Source organism: Pongo pygmaeus, chromosome 9 (assembly GCF_028885625.2).
Source record: "Pongo pygmaeus isolate AG05252 chromosome 9, NHGRI_mPonPyg2-v2.0_pri, whole genome shotgun sequence".
Taxonomy (NCBI): domain Eukaryota; kingdom Metazoa; phylum Chordata; class Mammalia; order Primates; family Hominidae; genus Pongo; species Pongo pygmaeus.
In genome coordinates, this window is record NC_072382.2 from 63642222 (window position 1) to 63665565 (window position 23344).

At 47.6% G+C, this 23344-nt stretch overlaps 1 protein-coding gene across 1 annotated transcript in view; it reads right to left on the reverse strand.

Moving 5' to 3' along the window:
* Positions 1 to 264: 264 nt before the first annotated feature.
* PARVA (parvin alpha) overlaps positions 265 to 23344 on the reverse strand; it is a 154541-nt gene continuing 131461 nt past the window's right edge. The window contains exons 7-13 of the mRNA XM_054439175.2: positions 21869 to 21927; positions 18990 to 19009; positions 17160 to 17221; positions 16447 to 16515; positions 12790 to 12891; positions 11979 to 12051; positions 265 to 2611 (exon numbers count right to left, since the gene is read on the reverse strand). Coding sequence (XP_054295150.1) covers positions 2535 to 2611; positions 11979 to 12051; positions 12790 to 12891; positions 16447 to 16515; positions 17160 to 17221; positions 18990 to 19009; positions 21869 to 21927 — 462 coding nt within the window. The 3' untranslated portion in view covers positions 265 to 2534. The remainder of the gene's footprint in view (positions 2612 to 11978; positions 12052 to 12789; positions 12892 to 16446; positions 16516 to 17159; positions 17222 to 18989; positions 19010 to 21868; positions 21928 to 23344) is intronic.

A 23344-nucleotide genomic window follows, 5' to 3' on the forward strand; every position in this document is an offset into this window, starting at 1 on the left:
TAACAGAAAAGAAAACAAAACCCAGTGAGCCTATAAAGTGTTGATTCTCATTTTGGTTTCTTTTTTTCTTTTTTTTAAAGATGAAGATTAAGTTTGTTTTATTTATTGTTGATTCCTCTTTTGCCTTTCAAAGTCATGGTCATATATTAAGTAGGAGATTCCAGAGTCCAAAGTAAAATATCGAAATGAGATAACAGCATTAGAAAACCAGGCCCAGGACCTGGGATTCTGGGCTGAGACAAAGAACTCAATCCCAAAACACAATTTTCTGATAAATTAGAACTGTTATTTAAAAACTTTCCTAGTGTTCCAATGTATTATCATACTGTGTATATGTAAAATACAAAAGGAGCACTCTTAGTAAGGACACTTGTACATTTGTAACTTGAATATAAGAAAAAAAGACCAAAAAAGAGACAAAATTTATAAAGCAAAGCATGTTTAAATGAATGTATTCCTCTTACTTCATCCTGCTTCAGTATTGCTCAAGAAAATGAAGCAATTATTTATCTTGATTTGCTACCAGGAATTTTTTAAAAAGCAAAAGAAATATTACACTATTTAGTGTTTCCTAATAAAAAATAAAATTTCACTAATTATGTAAAAAATTGTATTCTTTTACATAGATCAACACAAAACAGTACATTGCCTTTGTATGTTAAATGCTCATTATGCTGAGTGACAATTCTAAGAGCAAAAACATGTAGTTATCTAAATTTTATGGGTCCTGAATTACTGCAGATAGACAGTACAGTAAGAGACAGTACAGTAAGAAATAAAAAGGCTGAAAGGAATGTTTTGGACACTATAGGAGGCCTAACTTTGGGTGGTGTAGATACAGATCAAAATGAGTTTCTCAAACCAGAGATGGGCTTTGTGGAATGGGCCTAAAGTAGTGACAAGGTAGTCACAGACTTCTGGAGGAGGGTACTTGGGCTGGTGTCTACCTGGCATATTTAGGAACATTCCATAAGGAGATGTAATATCAGCACAATTGATTATTTAGCCCAAGGTCTCAGTCAGTTGATGGCTACAAGTGTTAAGTACCACAAGCCCCACCTCTATCTCTATATGTTTAGAGTGCAAATATTTTCCCCATGCTTCTCGTCCCCTAGTCACTGCCCACCCCCCTCCACCCCTTCCCTATTCTTGCAGGACCTAGCAGGCTGGCACACTAGAGCTGTGTCTTTCAAAGTCAAGTTCACATAGAGGAGATACAAGTAACCACAAGCCCTTGAGTAACCCATGCAAAGAAACTGCTTGGCTTTGGTCTAAATGACTTACATTTTTCCTCGCCTGAATTAGCCGGTAATTACATGTGGGCAGACTTAGCCAGAATAGTCTAAATGATCAATTAGAAGGCAAAAAGAAGTTCCTTTCTTTAAAGTTCAAGGGTCCCTGTTGAAGAGCCCCACTTCCAAAGCGATGCTCACATGGGCCCGTGCCCAGCTCTCTGCGGTGCCTGAGCATATTGTACATTTGCTTAACGATAATGAATTTAGTACTTATTTTGCGGGAAAATATAGGGCATTTCCATTACATGCAATCAAGCAAAAAGGCTGCAAAATGTGCCACTCCATTAATTCTAAACAGAATCCTTCCCAAATGTCACCCTGAAACCAAAGTACAGAGTTATTATAAATCTGAAGGAATTAAGAGTAATTTTCATTTGTACAAAGGATGTGAGGGACATGACTCCTGCCACACACACACTATTAATTGGGTTAAATGCAATTTGCCAATTTCAGTGTGAATCACTAAGCTCTGACCTAGCTTGCCCCAGTGGTGAGATCAGTGGGTTCTCGTCTTTTTGGCTCAGGTGTACATGTGCACGTGCTCAGATGTGCACACATATATACAACTTTAGAACATGCAAAGAACATAATGTAATTGGGTTGTTATAAACATGTTGTACTGTCTACTATTGAGGAATGCATACTTAGGTATAAAGAAAAGCAAAACCTTGACGATTGGACTCAGAATAGTAGTTACCTTTAGGGAGAAGGGAGAGGTTATGTTCAAAGAGGGAAAAAATGCCAACTTCTGGCAAGTCATTTAACCTCCAAGCCTTAGTTTCCTCATCTGTAAAAGGGGAATGAAACACCTACTTCAATGGGAGTCCTGAAGATTAATGGCCTTGAGTATATCAGAGCAGAGCACTTAGTGTGGGGCCTGACACACAGTTAGCACCCTTTGAATGGTAACTAGGATCTTTATTTTCATCTTGTGGGGACTCTTTTGCCTAAGCTGGTTCCCAAATCATGGAGGGAAATCTGGACCTGGCACCGGGATGGGAACAACCTTCCCAACCTTCATTGCTAGGTTGGTCCCCAGGGCCTGGGAGGGATGGGTCAGCCCACTGAGTTATTAATGATTTCCTTCCTAATTTCGGTTTCCACTATCTCTGGGTTGCAGCGGACTTGTGGGAGAGCACAGTGCAAGAGACAGGAATAAGCAGGGTAAGGCAGTTCGGAGGATGGTCCAGTACGCCAACAGCAAGAACTCCTGGGCAGTGGGGGGCCCAGGGCAGCCCCTCACTCTACGTTGCGGTACTTGGTGAAGAGGTTGTACAACACTCGTAGTGTAGATTTCAGGTCACAGTTGACTATGTCTGCGTAGAAAACAAAAAACACCAATTGTTTCCGTGGGGCCACGTGTTCCAAAACTGGCATACACTGCCCCTCCCTTCCACCCACCACCCAATCCTGTGTACCCAGCATGTTCGGGGCGGATGGGTAGAGTGGGCAGCGAGATTTCAGAGCAGGGGGCAGTGAGGGTAGAGGTGCTGGGGCACAGCATCTCCAGATAAGAAGGCCTGACCCTCCCCACAATCCCCACCTGTCCCAGGGGCTCTTTGCCCACTGCCTCCAACCTCCATCATAGCACCAACCATGTGTGGTGGAAAGGAGGGGAAGGCCTGGGGCTACAGTGGAAGACCAGGGGGTGAGTTAGGACTCAAGCTGCCTCACAGAAGCGTGCCTAGCAGGGAAGGGGGACTTGCAAGGAGTACTCAGGAAATAGGTGTCATGGGGGACAGACAGGTTCCGACTAAGAATACAGCATGGCAGAAGGGTTTGAGGTGCTAAAACTTCAGCTGAAGGTTCCTCAGCTTCTATGCCACCATTCCCTCTCTCGCTCACTTCCTCCCTCCCTCCCTCCCTCCCTCCCTCTAATCCTCCCATCCTCCCTCCTTTCCTCTGATCCTCCCATCCTCCTTCCCTCCCTCTATTCCTCCCTTCTTCCGTCCCCCCAGATCTTCCCATCCTCCCTCTTTGCCTTCCTTCCTTTGCAATAGGAGCTTTCCAGGTACAGAAGTGGGCAAAGAATTCCATGTGGAAAGTTTAGTGTATCTTACTAAACCCAGCTATGTTGGAGAACTCCCAATAGGCTAGCATGGCTAGAGAGGTTGGGGTGTACGGGGCTGGATCCCAAAAGGCCTTGAATTCCAAGTTACAGAGCTTGCATGATTTTGTAGGCTAGAGGCTGGAAACTGGCAGGCTAGCTATGACTCACTGACACACTGTGCTTAGCCCTTCCTCCCTTCATCCATCTATTTACTGGTCACCACTTTCTCTGGCTGTTCCTCTAACCCTCTGCTGGCTCCTCTACCTTCTTCCTTCTACCAACAAGACCCCCTATCTGCTCTTGTCCCTCTGCTGTCACTCTCCTAGAGAGCCAACCTTTGAAGAGTGGGAGAAGAGAAAACAAACAAAAAAATGGAACTCTGTCTACTATTGAGGAATGCATACTTAGGTAATAAAATTACAAAGAAAAGCAAAAACAAAGCAAAACCTTGATGATTGGACTCAGAATAGTGGTTACCTTTAGGGAGAAGGGAGAGGTTATGTTCAAAAAGGATGCAGGGCAAGTTGGAGGGAGCCCTTGGGAGCCGGCATTACTTTTTTCTTTGTCCTGGGTGGTGGCTGCGTGGTGGCTCGCTTGGTAAAAGTTCACTAACCTGTACATTTATGTTTCATGCACCTTTCTGTATATGTGATATTTTTCACAATAAAAATGATTAAAAAACAATTGTATGGGAGGTCAGATGAAGTAGGTGATTAAGAGAAGGTAATAAATGCCCTGGGATTCAAAGATGGGAGAAATTACACCAAGCCATTGGGAAAGAAGGGGTAGGGGAAGGTGTCAGGATTCTAGCAATGCTCTGGTCAATACCCACAGGGATCCTTCAAGAGTAGGCAGAGTGGGGAGCCAGGGGCTCCCAGGTCTTAGCCTTGGGACTTTTAAAAAAAAGATCTTATTTTTTATTTCAGTAGCTTTTGGGGTACAGTGGTTTTCTGTTACATGAATGAATTATATAGCAGTGAATTCTGAGATTTTAGTGTGCCCATCACCCAAGTACTGCACATTGTACCTAACATGTATTAGTTCCTTTATCCCTGTGCCCGCTCCTGCCTGTGCCATTCTCAGTCTCTAAAGTCCATTATATCACTCTGTATTTAGCCTTGGGATTCTTGCAACTGGGACTGCCACAGCCTGGCATGCTCAGGCCCCAAGCTCCAGGCCTAGGGCCCAGGGCTGGGGGGAACCTCCTTAGGTTCCCCCCACCCCAGGGCCCTTCCTGCCTGCTCCTTCCAGGCCTTATCCTGGTTATAGACCAACCCTGCTCCACCTAGCTGGGCCCAAGGTCTCCTACTGATAGACCAGGGGCTTCCAGAGACCCGTGGAGAGGCCTGGAGTGGCCTGGAGCTCACAGCTTCCGTTTCTGCTCCCATGGTGCTTCATCACATATCTGAGCCTCTACCTGGGACCCTGGCCTGAGGCTGAGCCCTGCTACCTTGCCTTGCTAATGCTGAGCCAGGAGTCCCACCCTGAATCACCTTCTGTCAGATGGAATCCCGTGCCCTCTAGGCCGATTCCTGTCCTCCCCTGACTGCTTGGTGTTGAGTGTTTCTTAAATTCCACTCAAGTCAAATACTAGGAAGTTACTCCAGGGAGGAACTGCTAGAAAGGCAGAGAGGGGCAAAGGTGAGCTTGCCAAGGGAGTGGGTGTAAAGGGGAAGGTAAAGTGGGCCTGGAGCCACTGCAACAGGCTCCTAATGAGCTCCCCTTACCCTCTCCAAACCATTCTACCTACTGGAGCCTGACTATGATAGGCCTCCAGGTATGGCTGTGCAGGATGTGCACTGCACAACTCCAAGGCACATCATTCACACTTCCAGGGCACCACTGTCATGAACTGCAAGGTAAACAGAGCCCCTTGGAGCTGTGTAGCTCACAGCTTGTATGGCCCTACAACTATTTCACTTAGAAGGTCCAAAATCCTAAATCATGGCTTTGTAAGGCATAACCTGACCCGACCTGCCTACCTTCCCACTCTCATTTGGTGCCACACCGCCTCCCTCACTATGTGTCACAGTCAGTGTGGCTTCCTTTCACTACCCTCCCCATGGGCCATGCTTGGCCTCTGCCCATGCTGTTACAACATCTAGATCACTCTTCCCAAATAGCTGGCTCTAGGTCCTCCTGCAGACCTCAGCTCAAAGCACAGGCTCCTGGAGGGAGGCCTTCCTGACCCCGGCCTGGGCGCAGGGGTCCTGTTTTATGTTCTCAAAGCTCCCACATGCTTCCTTCATAGTACTCACTCCATGTGTTAAATCAGTGACTTGTATGCTTATTGATTAACATCTGCCTCTGCCCTGGACTCTAGGTTCCTTGAACACAGAGAGCACGGACCCTCCAAGGATATTAACAAATCCATGAATGAATGGTTGCCCAGTGTCTTGGAAGCCAAGGAAAAAAATTCCAGAGAGGGCGGACAAGAGGGCCACGTGCTCCCAAGAGGGTGAGGAGGTTAAGGACTGAAAAGAGTTCCCAGGGAACATAGGTCCAGCAGGTGACTTGGGAGAGAGCAAGGCCAAGAGCAGGTGGAGCTAAAATGTTAACAACAGCATATGGGCAGATCAGAAGTGGAGGCATGAGCACGGGTCACAAACGAGGAACTTGGGGGCCTGGTGAAGGACAGATACTGATGGAGGCAGGGGGATTTGTTTTCCCTTTTGAAAGGTGGGTGAGTTCTGAGGTTTCTAGAAAAAGAAAATGTCCAATATGGGAGAATGTTTTAAACTGGCCATTTTAATGGTTACTAAGTGACATTTTTATGTTCACAGAAGTTTGAAGTCCATCCCCACTACAGCTGTGTGGCCCTGGCAGTCACTTAAATTCTCTGGATCAGTTTTCTCACTGGTAAAATTGGGCAATACCTTTATGAAAAACACCCAGAATATATTAAGGGTCCCCTAAATGGTAGTTTTCTTTCTGTTTTCCCATCTTTGCCCATTAGCAGAGCTGCTATGTATAGCCGTGCAGTCTGTGCACTGCACAATGCCTGCACCATTCACATGGACTAAGCCCTGCTCCTTGGAAAACTGAGTTGCTTCTTCACCACCTTCACCACTAACGCCAACAGATGGGCCGGGTGAATAGGGGAGACAGCAGTCAGAGACACTGCCTATCACTTATCTTAGGCAGTGATACCTGTTCTTATCAAGAAAGCTAAGACCTGGGCCCCCAGGTAGTCCCAGGTAGACTAGCAGGCCAGCAGGAGACTGGACTATCTCAGCCAGGAGAAGGGCTGTGGATTCCTGGGAATATATTGTAACTTCATGCCGTATAAACAGAGCCACTTCAAAGCCCTGATCTCATAAATTGTATGATTAGCAACTCAGTTCAGTTCTGACAGCCTCTGTGTGCTGGCCCAGGGCCCCTCTCTGGAGGCAGACGGCCAGGACTATGGGGCTCCTGGTCAGATACACCAGAACAGAGGCTGTCTGACAGCCTGGGGCCAAGGAAGAGGCGGCTCTAGAGATAAAACAGCTTCTGGCCAAGGGGAAAGGAGCTCATTGTTTGCTCCTCCCACCCAGAGGTATTAGTGACTCTTTCCATCAGGAGAGGACCATCCAAAATGAGTTCATGAATCTCTAAATGATGCAGAGGCCAAAGGAAAGAGAGGAACTCTCTTCCCAGCAGAAACTGTCTTTGCACAAAGAGACAAAGCCCTCTGTGGCCATTTGTGACACCACAGTTTCCTTCATCCCAAGGCACTGCTGAAGGCCCTGCTCCGAAGCCTTCCCCCGCGGTCTCTGAACCTCTTGACCAAGGTGGGAGGCCCCTGCTGGCTCAGGGCTGGCAGCTGGTGGGGGCTGGAATCAGTTAGGTGGCCACTAGGTGGTTACTTATGCTCTAGCCCCCAGCCCACCTCCCGGCGCCTCTATCTCATCCTGCCTTGCATCTCTACCTGCTCTCTATTCCCCACTGGGGCAGGATCCATGCTGTACAGATGCTCCTTTTCGTGGTGACCTACTGCCCTATCTGGTGGTGAGTTTGCCATTTGCTTTATTTATTTTTAAAAACTTTTAAGTCATTAAAAAGTTTTTTTTTTAATATGACATACATCCAGGAAAAAAACCATGCAACATATATGTACTGTTTTAAATATTTGAAAATGAACTCCTGCCCATGTCAAAAATAGAACATTGTCAGTACCCTAGAAGCATCCCCTTCCCTTCTACATTCTCTCTCTCATTCCCCAAATATAACCACTGTGCTGACACTTACGATTACTTCCTTGCTTTTCTTACTAGTCCTAGCATCAACATACGTGCCCTGGAACAGTAGATTCGAATGTTGCCTCTTTTTGTATTTCACAGGATTCATCTATGTTGTTACATGAGCTGTCTGTTTTTTTAACAGTTTTACTGAGGTATAGCTATAATTATCCAACTATAATTCTATAATTGTTCAAGAATAAAGCTTCTTGGCCGGGCAGGGTGGCTCACGCCTGTAATCCCAGCACTTTGGGAAGCCGAGGCAGGCGGATCACCTGAGGTCAGGAGTTCAAGACCAGCCTGGCCAACATGGTGAAACCCCGTCTCTACTAAAAATACAAAAATTAGCCGGGTGTGGTGGTGGCAGCCTGTGATCCCAGCTACTTGGGAGGCTGAGGCAGGAGAATCTCTTGAACCTGGGAGGGGAAGGTTCCAGTGAGCCGAGACCGTGCCATTGCACTCCAGCCTGGAGAGTGAAACTCCGTCTTAAGAAAGAAAGAAAAAAAAAGAATAAAGCTTCTTGATTTGTTGTCTACCTCTGGTAGATTTTCAGTGCTTCAAAATCATTGTTTTGATCATTTTTGTCCAGTTTTACACTTGCTTTTTAGCAGAGAATAGTCACTGATCTCTTCAGGCTACAGTAACTAGAAGTTCTTCCCCTGACTTCTCAGTTCAGTCTTTTTTATCGTCATGGTTGTATTATAATCCATGATATGAATATGCTCCAATTTATGTAGTTAGTCTACTGGGAGGTACACTCCAGCCTATGCTATCATGGGTATTCGTGGGCTTGTCTCCTGGTGTATGGACATACGTATCTATGAATGGAATTGCTAAGTCAGGGAGTGTGCTAATTTCCTATTACTGCTGTAGTAAATTAGCACACATTTGGTGGCCTAATAACAACATAAATGTATTATCTCTGAATTCTAGAAATCAAAAGCCCCAAATCCATCTCACTGAGATAAAATCACAGTGTCGGCACAGCTGCATTTTTTTCTGTAGGCTCTAATGGAGATCCTTACACTTGTTCTTTCCAAGTGGGGGATGGAATAAGTTAGGTGGCCATAAGGCAGTTACTCATGTTCTAACCCTCTGGGGTTGCCTGCATTCTCTGGCTTATAGCCCTCTTCCATCCCCAAAGCCAGCAATGGTTGGGCGAGCCTTTCTTATGCTACATCACCCTCACACTCCTGCCTCCCACTTTGACTTATAATAAGGACCCTGTGATGACATTGGGACCACCTAGATAATGTCATCATCTCAAGACCCTAAATTTCATCACATCTGCAAAGTCCCTTTTGCCACGTAAGATAACACATGAACAAGTACTGAGGATTAGGACCTGGACATTTTTGGCCAGGGGTGGAGACCACATGATTTTGGCAGGGGGTGTCCACCACATTATTTTATAGCGTATTACAAATCTTCAACTATGTTAGATGAGAACAAACTGTTTTCTACTTTCAGCTAAATAAGGACTGAATAAAAATAAAATGGTTCTAGCAATTTAGAACACCAGCAGTTTTTGTTGCTCTACATCCTTGCTAACACTTGGTATGATTAGAGTTTTAAATGTTTGTCACTGTTGGCTTCTGTACACTATCTCCTAGGGGAATGGGGGAGTTGAACATTTTCCATGTTATCAGCCACTGACCAAGTCGTCCCCAAATGAAGTGATCACCTGGAACTAAGCTGCCATCACCTGCTTGGTTTTTCAGCATTGCTTGCCATCTGGTCCCAGGTATGAGACTCCTTAAATTTTAGATATTTAGTCCTACGGACTTCAATCCTGCCTGGTACTAGATGTCTTCTGAGTCCCTGCCTGCCTGTTATTCTGGAGTCTTAACCATAATTGATGATGAGTCTACTTGAAGGGTGATAACAGGGTGGACATGTGCATTTGAAGACATGTGGCACAGTGCCCTCAATAAAAAGCTGCCAGCTGCACAACAATATTTCTTTTTCTTTCCTTTTTTCTTTTCTTTGAGACAGGGTCTCACTTCGTTGCCCAGGCTGGAGTGCAGTGGTGCAACTTCCGCCTCTCAGGCTCAAGCGATCCCTTCCACCTCAGCCTCCTGAGGAGTTGGGACCACAGGCATGCACCACTACACCTGGCTATTTTTTTTGTATTTTTTGTACAGATGGGGTCTCACTATGTTGCCCAGGCTGGTCTCAAACTCCTGAGCTCAAGCCATCTGCCCACCTTGGCCCCCCAAAGTGTTGGGATTACAGGTGTGAGCTTCCACGCCTGGCCATTATTTCAACTGTTCCACTGGTTATTAACTTGATGCTAACCCTTGGCTTACACTAACTCAGGCACTAAACGGTCATGAAACCTGGGCAGCAAGTCATCTCAGATACAAACCCAGTTTCTAGGCGATTTCAAGGCACAAATGAGCTTTGAGTGTTAAACAGCACAGCGGAGAATGCATTTTCCTGACCTTAAAAACATGTTGCCATGAAAAATGCCTCCACCACAACCAGTTTGATTTTGAAATGCCCTCAAACAATTACCCACATTGGCACCCTTTGAAATGTCTGCATCATTTACTTCTGAATCTCGCTTTCCAGGTAGAAGCACAAAAACCAGACGGAATGCTGGGATTCACTTCTTTCAAAGTACGGTTTCATAAAATGCTATTTCCATTCCCCTTTACGTACTGGAAATTTGCAGCATGGGCATAATGCCCTGTGTCATAACAAATAAAACACGTGTTTTTCCATCCGCATCGGTGAGTTAGTTTCATATTCAGCAAGTTCATAATTGCATAAAAATATCACCTATATTCCAAAATATTCCTATAGATTGATTTATATTGGGAAAATTATCTGTCCCAAGGGAAAGAAATATCCCAATTCTAAAATATCAGAAGTACTTGCAATCTGTAACCAGGAAGTTTCATATTAAGCGGTTCAAGAAAATGGAAGCAAAATGATGGTCAGAACTTTCTCACTGTGTCTGTCCTCCGAGAAGCAGGGTGCTCATCATCTGCCCACAGAACAAGAAGAGTCCATTCCTAATGGCATTAGGAAGGCTGGAGTGGCCTTGCCAAAGAGAGAGCCCCAGAGGGACACCAGCCTTGCTAGAGGACCCCCCCAGGTCTCAGTTGACCAGGGGCTTAGGACAAGGTGGTAATAAATGAGAACAGGAGTTGACCTTTGTTGGCTAGAGTCAATAGATAACGAGTCTGGAAGGAGTCATGAGACAGGGTCCCCATTCTTCCCCAGGGGGGACTTTTGCTCATGCTGTCATTCTGTCTGGCATGCACACACTTCTCTCCCAGTCTCCACACACCGAAGCCCTACCTGGTCCTTATGGTTGAGCCCCACTGTCACCATCTCCATCAAACTGTTCCTCCCCCAAGACAGAAGTGGTATCACCTCCTCAGTCCTCACAGACTCTTCCTTGTACCTGTTTCATAACAGTTCCCATGACTGTCATTTCATTTTGCTAACTGGCTGCAACTTTTCTCTTCCCTAGTTGGCTACACGTACCTTGAGGTTCAGGAAGGTCTTACCCCTCTTGTTATATCATGGTCTACAGGGTCTCAAGCCCACTAGACCAGGGCATGGCCCCCACTAGGCGGGGGTTTGGATAGAGGAGCTCAGAGCAGAGGCAGGAAGGGGGCATGAAAGCCCACCATTCCTACTCTCATCCACTTGCCTATAAACTACCAGAAAAGTGCAAGCAAAAGGGCCACAACTGGCATTCTCAATGTTCCCAGGGGACATATGCAGAAGATGATCTGCAACACAGTGGTGACTTGCCAGCTCTGGTGAAATGGAATACTTCAGTCAGTAAGGGGCAGAAAGCAAACATCCGTACCAAGACTACTAAGAGAAGCGTGCCTCCTCTGCTCACGAATGCATGTGTGCACTCCTAGCATGAGTATGCAAGGGCTGCAGGAGCACTTGTTCCTTCTGTCTTTCCCCTCAGACTTATATTTACAACCCAAACCCCACAAATCATGGCCTGTCCTCAGACAGAGTCTGAGCAGGCAGAACTCCGCATCTGTCAGGAGAAGCAGTTTTGCTCAGCCCAGAACTGTCTGTGCTGCACCTTCACTCTGACTGGCAGGGACACAGCTCTTTGGCAGGTTAGCACCCTGTGCAGGGACAGGAAAACCTGGAAATTGGGCACAGGGCAGTTCCTGCAGCAGCACTTCTGCTCGGGCCCTGATCCCCGCGATCCCATGCATGGCATGTGCGGGATTTCAGATTCTTTTCTTCCCCTGGCTGTGCAGCTGGCAGCTCACAAAGGGTCTCTGGGACTGAGCAGCTGCACCGAGTCCCACCTTCCCCAGCAATGAAGTCTTCAGAAAATGCATCCCTCTGCTACAAAATCTGAGTACTCATGTGTAGGGAGAGGGTCTCACTCTGTTGTCACAAACCCAGGAAAGAGCAAAGTACCTTCTGGCCGCGGTTTTGGCTTTTCCAACCCTCCATCTTGCATGAGCTCAAAGGCAAAGGAGACATTCAAGACCTGGCAAGAGAGATGCAGACAGCATGTACCATTGCACACCCAGGAGCCCCGGGACCTGGCCCTGGGAAGTGAAGGAGCCCAGCACTGTAGCCAGAGGGACAGAGGCTGAACTAATTTCAAGGAGAAATATGGCTACCAAAATGGGCAGGCCACTTGGAGCGTGAGCTAGCTGATCCTAGCTTGCTGTTGGAGAAGCACTCCTGGAGAAGCACAAAACTCCCTTCATATCCTACTCTGTTCCTGTGTAAACTGCCAGGACTTCAAATTGGGGGTGTCAGTGCACACATCTGGAAGAATCAGATGGCAGGACATGTTCAACAGGCGGAGCAGGCTTTCTGCTGTGGACCAAATGCCTTTGTGTAGCGAGCAGGATGTGGCAGCCTACAAGAGGCCATCAGAACCAGGCTAAGCATGCGCCTCAAGTCTGACCAGCTTCACAGTCACTTTCCTTGTCACCTCTGGGGAGAGAGGAGGCTGGGCTGGGGCACTTGACAGGAACACAGGGCAGGGGACCAGGGCCAGGCTTCAGGGGAAGGGAAAGGCATTCAGGGATGCCCAGTGGTCTGCAGGTAGCTCCTTCCCAGCTCAGCTCTTATAATGGGTCCCACCTCCAGGCACTGAAGACCTTGAGCAGAGGGGAAGCTTCTGTCTTTTTTCTGGATAGCCCCAGCATGGGTGTGGGCACATGAGTCAGGGGATGTGGGCTAGGGGGCCTCCCTTGATGTCCCTTCTCCTTACCTTCTGTTCAAAGCTGTCCGGGGTCAGGAAGAAGCTGTGAAGGGGCACAAAGTAGCCCTCCAGGAGCCCCATGAGCAGCACCAGGTACACCCCATCTGCAAACTGCAGGAAGAGCCAGGTGATGGCACTGGCCCCTGAGCCTCCCAGCCAATCCCCATCCAGGGGGCCCATCAACTTCTGTGCTATGCCACCTGAAGCCTACCACCCCAGGCAGGCTGCTAGCTGGGGAGTAGGGGCAGTGGCTCGAGACAAGGAGTCTGCTCTGCCCCACGTCTGGCTGGCACAGGAGCCATAAGCCCAGGCCCTGATCTCAGCTGACCCAGCATTTACTGAACAGAGGCTGTGTACCAACTCCTGGTCTAGGCATGGGGACCAGATGTCGGGGGGGTGGGGCTCAGTGTGGCTCCTGCCCTGGAGGAATGCATAGTCTAATAGGGAAACTGGTGTGGGGGCAAGGCACAGCTGCTCTGATGGAAGGAAGCTCGCTGGCCTGAGTGAGGTTGAGAAAGGTCGCCCACAAGCACTGAAGGCATCAGAGGAGTCTTCTGGAGGGGACAGAGCCTGAGTGGAGAGCTGAGGATAAGCAGGATTGGCTAGAGTGGGGCAGAGGGAGGAGGGGGAGGTGATGTCCAAGGTGAATGGCATGAGGCTCCTGGGGTGAACTGTGCTTTCTGAACAGAGAAAGGACTAGTGTCACACAGGCCTGGGCATTCTTTCTCCCATCTCTCTTCAGTATTACAGCAGCAGAGTGCAGCTGTTATGAATGTGGGCTCTGGGGCCAGGCCTCCCAGGTGCAAATTCCAGCTCTCTCACCTACTAGCTATATGCCTTGGGCAAGTTATGTCACTTCTCTGTATCATATGTCTTATCTGTGAAACAGGGATGGTAATAGAACAGTATCTACGTCACAGAGTTATCATGAGGACTAAGCCAGTTAAATATGCAGAGAGGGCCTGTAAACTGCTAGGCATGTAGCATTGAATAAATATTAAATATTGCTATTACTGTCTGGGAAAACAACAAAGCAATCAGGACATGACTTACTTGCTCTTGCTGGCAAAAGCAGAACTATGTGCTGAGGGCCCTGGCAGGAGGCTTGCAGCCCGGTCCCTTCCTAGGCAGAAGAGGCCAGATTGGTTGGGAAACCAGGCCCAAGGGACAGGAGAGTCCCTCGGCTAAGTGCGGAGGCTGCTGGTCTTCTGCTCAGGGCTGGGTGAAGTTAGCATACACTGAGCGCTCAGGACAGGCTTGTGGAGGCTGTGGAGGCCGGGGATGATGGACCTTGGGAGGAGTAGGGGTTCCAGGTAGGGGGGATGGCCTAGCAAAGACATAGAGGTCAGATGTACATCCGACATTCTAGAACCCTTTCAAAGGAGGCTGGGCCACCAAATGTTTATAAGTGTATATAGCTGCTGGGGTTTACAGAAGGCCACACTTCTTGGAATCACCTTAGGAGCCCAGAGTCTGCTCAGAGAGCTTTCCAGGTAGCCAGCTGGCCGGCCTGTGGCTCAGCCGTCATTAAGGGCATAAGACCCTGAGCTTGGGCTTGCCTTAAAGGCAGCTCCTGGCCAAGTGCGGTGGCTCATGCCTGTAATTGCAGCCCTTTGGGAGGCTGAGGCGGGCGGATCGCTTGAGCTCAGGAGTTCAAGACTGGCCTGGGCAACATGGTGAAACCCTGTCTGTACTAAAAATACAAAAAAATTAACCAGGTATGGTGGTGCATGCCTGTAGTCCCAGCTGCTCAGGAGACTGGGGTGGGAGGATCACCTGAGCCTGGGAAGTTGAGGATGCAGTAAGCCGTGATCGTGCCACTGCACTCTAGCCTGCATGACAGGAGTAAGATCCTGTCTCAAAAACAAAAGGGTAGCTCCTCCCAGCTTCCATCCATCAGGCCTGCAACTCAGGTGGGAACGGCCTGAGCATGACTCACCCTAGGTGGACACGGGAGAGCAGACCCCAGAGTCTGTCAAAATCAAGGCCCTTCTGGTGGGAGCTGAGCAACTGGGCTTCATTCAAGCTGTGGTGAGAAGGAGTTAGGAGTAAAAGAATCCGATCTGTGAGCTCAGGGGTGACCTTGGGTTAGGGTTGGGGTCATTCACAGCTCTGAGTGCCAGGCTTAGACTGCTGCTCACCTCCCATGGCTGGTTCCACTGACTTGGTAGGAATAGTAGATAAAACTGTAGAGACCCAGAGTGCTTGGTAGTGACCCCTGTCATAGCACTCCCTGCCCTTGAAAATGGAGCTGATCATTCCAGGGCCCGTTCTAGCTCACTCAAGGAAGCGTCACTTTTCCAGAACGTTCCTTATTTCCTACAAGAGTACATGAAGCTCATTTCACACAGTCTAGACACACTCAGGTGGAGCTCAGTGACAGGCTGGCATTTGCCTTTAAAATAAAAGGAGGTACCCAGATGACTGAAAGGGAAGTATAAGGCAGAAGCTCACCAAGAATGAAAGGAGGTGGGGAAACAGGATTCATCAGGCTCAAAATATCTCCCCAATAAAGATTAGTTAAGTATAAAGAGAGGAAAAATAACTTTATAATAGGGAAATCCGGTGAACACCACCCTAACCAAATAATCCAAGTTATCACTAGCAGTGGGACTAATGGACACAGTGCCTCCTCCTGGGATGCCCCGGGAAGAACACAGCTTTACCTGGGGAGTGCTGTTAATGAAAATGCATGACCTGAATCTAATATGCGCAGAAAAGACAGTCTATAAACCAACTGGCCTGAACACTTCAAGAAGTGTCAATGCCACGACAAGAAAGGCCGAGGAGTTGTTCTATGTTAAAAAGAGACTAAAGAGACGTGACAAGTAAATGCAGCATGTGAGCAAACTGGACACCTGGCAAAATCTGAACAGAGTGTTTTTTCCAACCACACGATGTTGCCATTTTAGTAGGTTAAAAACAGTTGGCCAGGCACGGTGGCTTATGCCTATAATCCCAGCACTTTGGGCAGCCAAGGTGGGTGGATCACCTGAGGTCAGGAGTTTGAGACCAGCCTGACCAACATGGTGAAACCCCGTCTTTACTAAATACAAAAAATTAGCCAGGCGTGGTGGCGCATGCCTGTAATCCCAGCTACTTGGCAGGCTGAGGCAGGAGAATTGCTTGAACCTGGGAGGCAGAGGTTGCAGTCAGCCGAGATCTTGCCACTGCACTCCAGCCTGGGCAACAAGAGTGAAACTCTATCTCAAAAAACAAAACAAAACAAAACAAAAAACAAAAACAGTCGAATGTCAGCAATTTCATATAATTCAATCTAAACAGATTAATGTATTATGTTAAAACTGCCTGCCTTTGATAATTGTGTTGTGGTTACCTAAGAGAATGTGCTTGTTCTTGAGAGATATATGCTCTCAAGAGTGAGAGCAGAGAAAGGGGTGCAGAGAAAGAGAGAGAGGTGTGGCCAAATATTAACAATCGGTGCATCCCAGTGAAGGGTATATGAGTATTCATTCTTGTAATTTTCACAATAAAAAGTTGGAAAAAATCCACAGAGACTCAGTCTACCCCTCAGAGTAGGACAGATTCCCATGCCCTCATCCCCCTTAGCTGGGAAAGCCTTCCTGGCCAAGTGTGGTGGGCCACTTGGAACAGGGGCTGTAGGGCAGGGCCCTGCCTCTACCTGTGCTGGGGTCTGTCACCCACCTGGGTTTCCAGTTCTGTGACCTCCAGGTTCAGTTTATTCAGGTGCTTGTTCACGAAAGTGATGAGTGTCTAAAAGAGAAGCAAAGCAGGCCCTGAGCTGGGGACTCGCAGTAATGCAGGAGCCTGCGGCTGCTCCGTGACTCCCGTGAGGGCGAGGGTGAGGGTGAAAGCAGGGTATCAGGCCCAGCCAAGAGCCCTGGGCCCAGGAGCTCTCTCTGCAAAGGCCCTTGAGTGCACAGGGAGGGCCACAGGCTCGACTTTGCAGTCCCATACAACTCAGGGTGTGTAAGGAACAAGGAGGTCCCAAGAGGCAGAATGATAGGTGGAGTGTCTGAGCCAGTGTCTGGGTGGGGGAACTGAGATAAAATGATTCCACTGGATCTCTCCTTCCTGTCCCTTCTTCGGCACAGGTGCCTAGGCCAGGAAGACAGGGAATTCTGTGAGGAGCGGGGAAGGCTGAGATTGCTGGGGTTAGCTTGGGTGGGAAGACAGGCTGCTCATGCTGATGGAGGAGAAAAGGCCCGGGTGCAACATCCAGTGAGGAACAGACAGGTACATGGATGGCAAGGGATGGCAAGGGAAAGCCCTGTGTGTGCAGAGGTTAGGTGATGCCACCAGTTCTGGCAGGAAGCTCGCGAGCTGCAGGGATGGGTTTTCCCAATGTTCTGTTGCATCTCGCTTCCCTTTCTCCATCCCAGGCACCCCTTTCCCACCTTTTTCACCACGTTCAGCTTGTCTGGGGCATGGTCAAACAAGGTGTCAAAGGCATCACGTTCTGAAAAAGAGGGAAACACAATGTGGAGCACAAGAGCTGATCCCTGGCAGGGAAGCCCACCTCGGGTCCCAGAGCCACGCGCCTCTCAAGGTCACAAGGTCAACTACCGATGGGAAGTCTCTGGGTTATAGACTGTGCTGGGAACTCTGGAATGTGATTTGGGGCTAAGATTTGGGGTGATTCTCACCCTGGGAGCCTGTGTCTGTGTCCTGCATGTGTACGTTATTGGATTGGGGCAGGCTCAGGGCTCTCTTAGGTAGTGTGACCCGGGATTAGTCATTTCCCTTCATTGTATTCCATTATATCCTGACTTAGCCATTGTTCAGGTGTTTCTGAACCTCTGTAGAGGGAGAATGTTATCCAAATATTAAATCATTTCACCCCCTCCAATTTTCAAAAACAGGAGAACCATGACAAACAAGCTGGCAGAGGGCACAGAGAAGAGGGCTGGGAGCCAGGGAGCTCCAGGATGGGATATGAGCTCTTCCTCTTAAGTGATCTAGGCCACTTCAACTCTTTGTGCCTTAGTTTCCTCTTCTATAAAATGTCATTTTAAAAATAACCCTCCCTCAGGTTTGTCATGAGGATGAAGGGTGAGAACAAGCATGTGCGTGCTCTGTAAACTCTGACATGTTCTCCTAAGTGAATAATTTTTAGCATGATTGAAATATTTCAAAATATTACCCACAGTAAATATCAGGATCATAGAAAATAGCAAAGCCATGCTCCCTGCAGGGATTCTCCTTGCTGCAGCCTCCGTGTTCTCAGAACCAAGAGGTGACACAGTGGAAGGGATCTGACTCAGGAAAGGAGAAGGGTCTCCAAGGTGAACCTGGGGCTGGGAGGGTGCGAGGCCCTGAGGCCTGCCTTTTCCAACTCTGGCACCAGTGGGTAAGTCTGAGACTACCAGGAAGGGGATGGTGATCCCTAACATTCATGGACTTCATAAACAAACAAACCCAGTCGTGATAAATGGAAGAGATAAGAGCTGCGATGAGGGAAGAAAGAGAAGACAGTCTCTAGAAGGACAGAGTGGGGAGAGGGGACAGTCCTTGTGTTCGTGCATGTCTTCCTTTATTTCCACGAGACAATTAGAGCAAAACTGCCCTGAAAATGCCCAGGATCCATCCAGAAGCCTCAGGTAAGCTAATGAATCTTTCTAGGCTACAGGTCTCTCATCTCTAAAATGAGGATAATTACAGTAAATATTTCAGTGGGATGTTATGAGCATTAGATGATTTAATATCTAGAAATATTTTAGCATACTTCCTAGGACATAGTAAGTGCTCAAAACACTTTTTTCTGAGGACACTTTTGGTTCTTTTTGATTGTTATATTGGTTTATCCATCTGCACACCTATCACCCACTAAATAAGCACTTGCAAGTAGTGCACTGGAAAGAATAATAAACTCGGAGTTAAGTGCTGGATAAACCAAGATCATAATCTCCTCCTTCACCCTTGGGCTGTGGGGTCCCAGGGGGTGTAATCGTGGCTTCACGTGTTTACTGTGGACATCAATAGCTACAAAAGTGCTTCGTAAATGGCAAGGTCAACGTCCTGATAACTTTCAGGATTACTGTGCAGGTGTAGGTAGTCTTCTTCCCGCCAGTAAGCTGTCCCTTCCAACCCAATTGGCCATGTCACCCAGGCTGGTGAAGACATACATCCAGGTGACAAGCTGAGAGCCTGTTCTTCCCAGCTGGTGCAGAATTAACTAAAGCCCCAGTGCAGCCACCACTGCCAGGGGACAATCTTATGTGACTTACCATGCCTCCCGGAAAGAGCCCTGGAGGAAAGAGAGAAAGAAAATAGTGTGACTCTTCTCTTGTCCCTTACAAGAGGCCAATCCTCTGGAAGGACACTCCATCACTGCTGGAAGCCCACCCCATGCTGTCTGCCACCCACCTGCCCTTGGTTGAGGAGCTCAAAAAGCCTCCTTCCATTGGCATTTTATTCTGCACGGCCTCCAATTATTGAGACTTTACCACATTACCACCCATTTTTCCCCCCTCTGTTACACCCATATAGTGGTGTAATGCAAAGACTGGCATAGTGATGCCTAAAGGATCACTTTTTGCCTTAAATAAAATCATATTATTGCTTGCAGTTAAAGAATACTGGACTCAGGAGCTGAAGATTTCCAACCAGAAAATCTTAGGATTCTTACGAGTGAGCTCAAGCAACCCCTCAATGCAGAATTTTACTGCCTAGGTTGCTGTGGGCAGGTCAGCTTTGTCTCTCTCCTGTCCACCCTGTAGTACCCACCAAGATGCACCTGCCATTGACCCAGGGTAGATTTTCTCAAAGAGTGCAGGAACTGGAACCACACTCATCGCAGAGAAGCAGCATAGTATCAAGAGCACAGGCTTTAAAGACAGATCATTGAGGTTTAAATTGCACTGAGTGATTTTTTTGCTGTGTGACTGATATGGTTTGGCTGTGTCCCTACCCAAATCTCAACTTGAACTGTATCTCCCAGAATTCCCACGTGTTGTGGGAGGGACCCAGGGGGAGGTAACTGAATCATGGGGCTGGTCTTTCCCATGCTATTCTCATGATAGTGAATAAGTCTCATGAGATCTGATGGGTTTATCAGGGGTTCCTCTTTTGCTTCTTCCTCATTTTCTCTTGCCACCAGCATGTAAGAAGAGCCTTTTGCCTCCTGCCATGATTCTGAGGCCTCCCTGGCCATGTGGAACTGTAAGTCCAATTAAACCATTTTTCATTCCCAGTTTCGGGTATGTCTTTATCAGAAGCGTGAAAAAAAACTCATACAGTGACCTTGGGCAAGCTAATGAACCTTTCTGGGCACCAGGTCTCTCATCTCTAAAATGAAGATAATTATAGTAAATACTTCAATTGGATGTTGTGATTATTAAATGATTTAATATCTAGAAATATTTTAGCATAATTCCTAGTATGTAGTAAATGCTCAAAACGCTTTTTTCCAAATACACTTTTGGTTCTCATAATGATTATTGTATTGGTTTATCCATCAGCACACCTGTCACCCACTAAGTGAGCACTTGCAAGTAGTGCACTGGAAAGAATAATGAACTTGGAGTTAAGTGCTGGATAAACCAAGGGCACAGTCTCCTTCCTCACCCTTGGGCTGTGGGGTTTTAGGGGGTGTAATCATGGCTTCATATGTTTACTATCAACATCAATAGATAGGAAAGCGCCCCATAAATTGTACTGTGTTGTCATTATTAGGACATTGCATCCATGTGTACGTCTTTGTGGCAGAGAGAGGGGCCATAGAAAGCATAACATGCATCCGAGAGATTGTTCAATAATCTGAAACGTCACACTCCCTGGTTTGGGAGTTTCTCCCAGGCCATGCTCCTCTCTGCTCTGTCGTCTTCTTTCTCAAAGGTGAAATAGTGGGCACAGGCAAGCCCAGCATAGGGGAGGGGTGGTGGGCGGTGGGACAGTGAGGAATTCTCCTTTCCCAACAGGCCTGGCTCCTCCCATCCCTCACAGAACCAAGGCCAAGGTGTGCCCTATAGATCAGCTGACCCTTCAGCTACCAAGACTGGCCTCTGAGGTGATACGGAGGCTGCTTGATGGGGTCTCCATAGGCCATAAACAGGGCATCTTGGGAAAGGCCACTTTACATCTCTGGCCCCTAGTCTCAGCCTGGAATGCCCACGCCCCTTAGTCCTTGTGAAGCCATGTACACAATGTGATCTAGACAGGCAGTGCCCCGGACTCTTGTCAGCCATGGCTGGGAAGAGGGCAGAAACCTCCTAGAGACTGGATGGGCTTGGCAGGTACGGGTCAGCTGTGCTGGAGAAAAGCTGGAACAGCAGCTACAGAGGGCAAGGGAACGAAGTCACAGCTGTGACCACAATAAATCCTTCCTACCTCTCTGGGTGGGGAAACTGAGGTCAGAGAGGTTAAGGGACTCACCTGGCGAGTAAGTGGCAGAGCCTGGATTCAAACTCAAGTTGGGTTGGCTTAGCAGCCTCTGCTCTTTGCACTATGCTGCTCTTGTTCAAGGGGGACTCAGAGAAAAGCCTGGGGAGCAGGGGATGCTGAAAGCTAACTGCCTGACTTTGCGTGGGGCCAGGGCTCAGTTCTCATGATCACAAACTCACCCTACACTATCAATTTTTTTTCTGCTTGAGGAGAAAACTCCTGTTCCCCATGGCAAAATTTTGATAGGTTCTGATATCCCAATTTCTAAAAATAAATGAAAAAAAAAAAAAACCACCCCAAACCAAAAGACAAATCTAAGGTAGAGAGGCTTTCTGGGTCACGGCACACGACCAAATCAGATTCAGAAAAGGAAGAAAAACGTCCTTTTGAAGGTTAACAATTTAAATTCAACCCAGTGTTTATGGCATGACGATTTCATGCTGGGTTGGCTTTTTTTGGGCACACTTTTTCCTGGAGTGGCACAAAATTAGAATTTTTCAATCACTGCTAATTCCCTCTCCCTACTTCCCCACCCAAGTTTGTACCTTAAGCATTGAGAGGCATGTTTTGAATGCATGGAAAAGGCTAAACTATAATCATTGGCTGAAGTCTAATCCCTCCTGCAATCCCAATAAATGAAAACTAAATATCAGCAAATGGATGAATTTCGGAGAAACATCTGTGTTCCATTACAGAATCGCTGGCAACAATGGTGTTGACATACTCTGTGTTACCAGTTATTTCCTCTTGGATTTGCCGAGACTGGAGGATTCCTTCTCGTTTCTGAAATGGGGGTGGGGAAAGGGGTTGGGAGGAGAAGAGAAAACTATGCTTTAGAAAAATACAGAAACACTGATGAGCATTCCTGATAATGAGAAAGTTACTGGTGTTTAAGAAATGCACCCGAGATAAGATAATGCTGGAAGTGAAAGGAGGTCCTGATTTTCTGGGACTGGACTGAACCATTAGGACGCAAGTGCAATTAGTGTTTAGTCCAAACAAGTAGGCTGTTTCTTGGATGGTGAATCTTTCCTTTCTTTATTGGAAGACATTCTGCTGGAAGCAAACTGTTTGCCTCCTGGAGTAATCCACAATAAACCAAATGGAAATGAAGGCCGGGGTGTGTCTGCCCTCCAGCTGGGGCATGTCTGCCCTCCAGCTGGGGCCACAGAGGGAAGCTGAGAAACACATTTAACTGGGGGACTGGGTGGAGGAACTGAGGCCAACTCAGGGAATTCAGACAAGAGGCAGAGGGTTTTTTTTTTTTTTTTTTTTCAACTGATAAATATGGGAGCTTTTAAATAAGTAGTAAGTCCTCACTCAGGTAACTAGCTTATTCTCTGAGAAAAGGTTAAGCATGTTAGAAACTCATCCGTCCGTCTGTCCATCTATCCATCCATCTGTCCACCCTTCTCCCATCAACTTATCCTCTTTCTTGTTTATTTCATTAATCAGTGCCTTCTATGTACAAGGCCCTGTGCTGGAGTTAGAACAAATACTATGGAGTATATGATATAGTTTCTGCCCTTGAGGAGCTTAAAGTCAATCGGGATAGATGAAGCAGACACCTGAGAATGGTTTCCCCAAAACAGTCCTGGTTTATCCCTGATGTCCCAGCATATTAGTAAGATTCCCTTTCATCTCAAAAGTTTCATGAATAATAGATTACGTGGTCACCCTTGGCAGAAAGTGTTGAACACAGGCCAGGAGCAAGCACTTTTAGCTAGAATGGTCAGAGAAACCTTCCAAGGGGAGGGGGCCCTGGAGCTGGACACTGAGAAGGGGTTATTTCAATGGGAGGAATGGCCCCAGCCAAGAGGCAGAGGCAGGACGCACAAATGTGTTCCAGAGGCCATCCAGGGGAAGGCATCTGCCATCAGTCAGGGGGCAGCTCTGAGTGCCAGTTTGGAGGGTTTAAACAGCACTGTGTGGGCATGGGAGCTGACGAAGGAGGTAATGTTGGGGTGCAGGAAGACTTTCTGATGGGTGTGAGGAGGGAGATTCATTCTACTACGTCCCTCCACCACCAGCACCAGACACCTGGAGGATGCTGTGACATAGCAAGTGATTGACCAAGCAAATGCATCTTCCCCAAGGCTGAGATGAGTGTGAAGAAGGAAGGAGCCTCTGAACATGGGTGGCTCATCTGAGCCCTGCCTTCTCGAGCCTCCTGCCCAAAGTTCCACAAAGTTCCACAAAC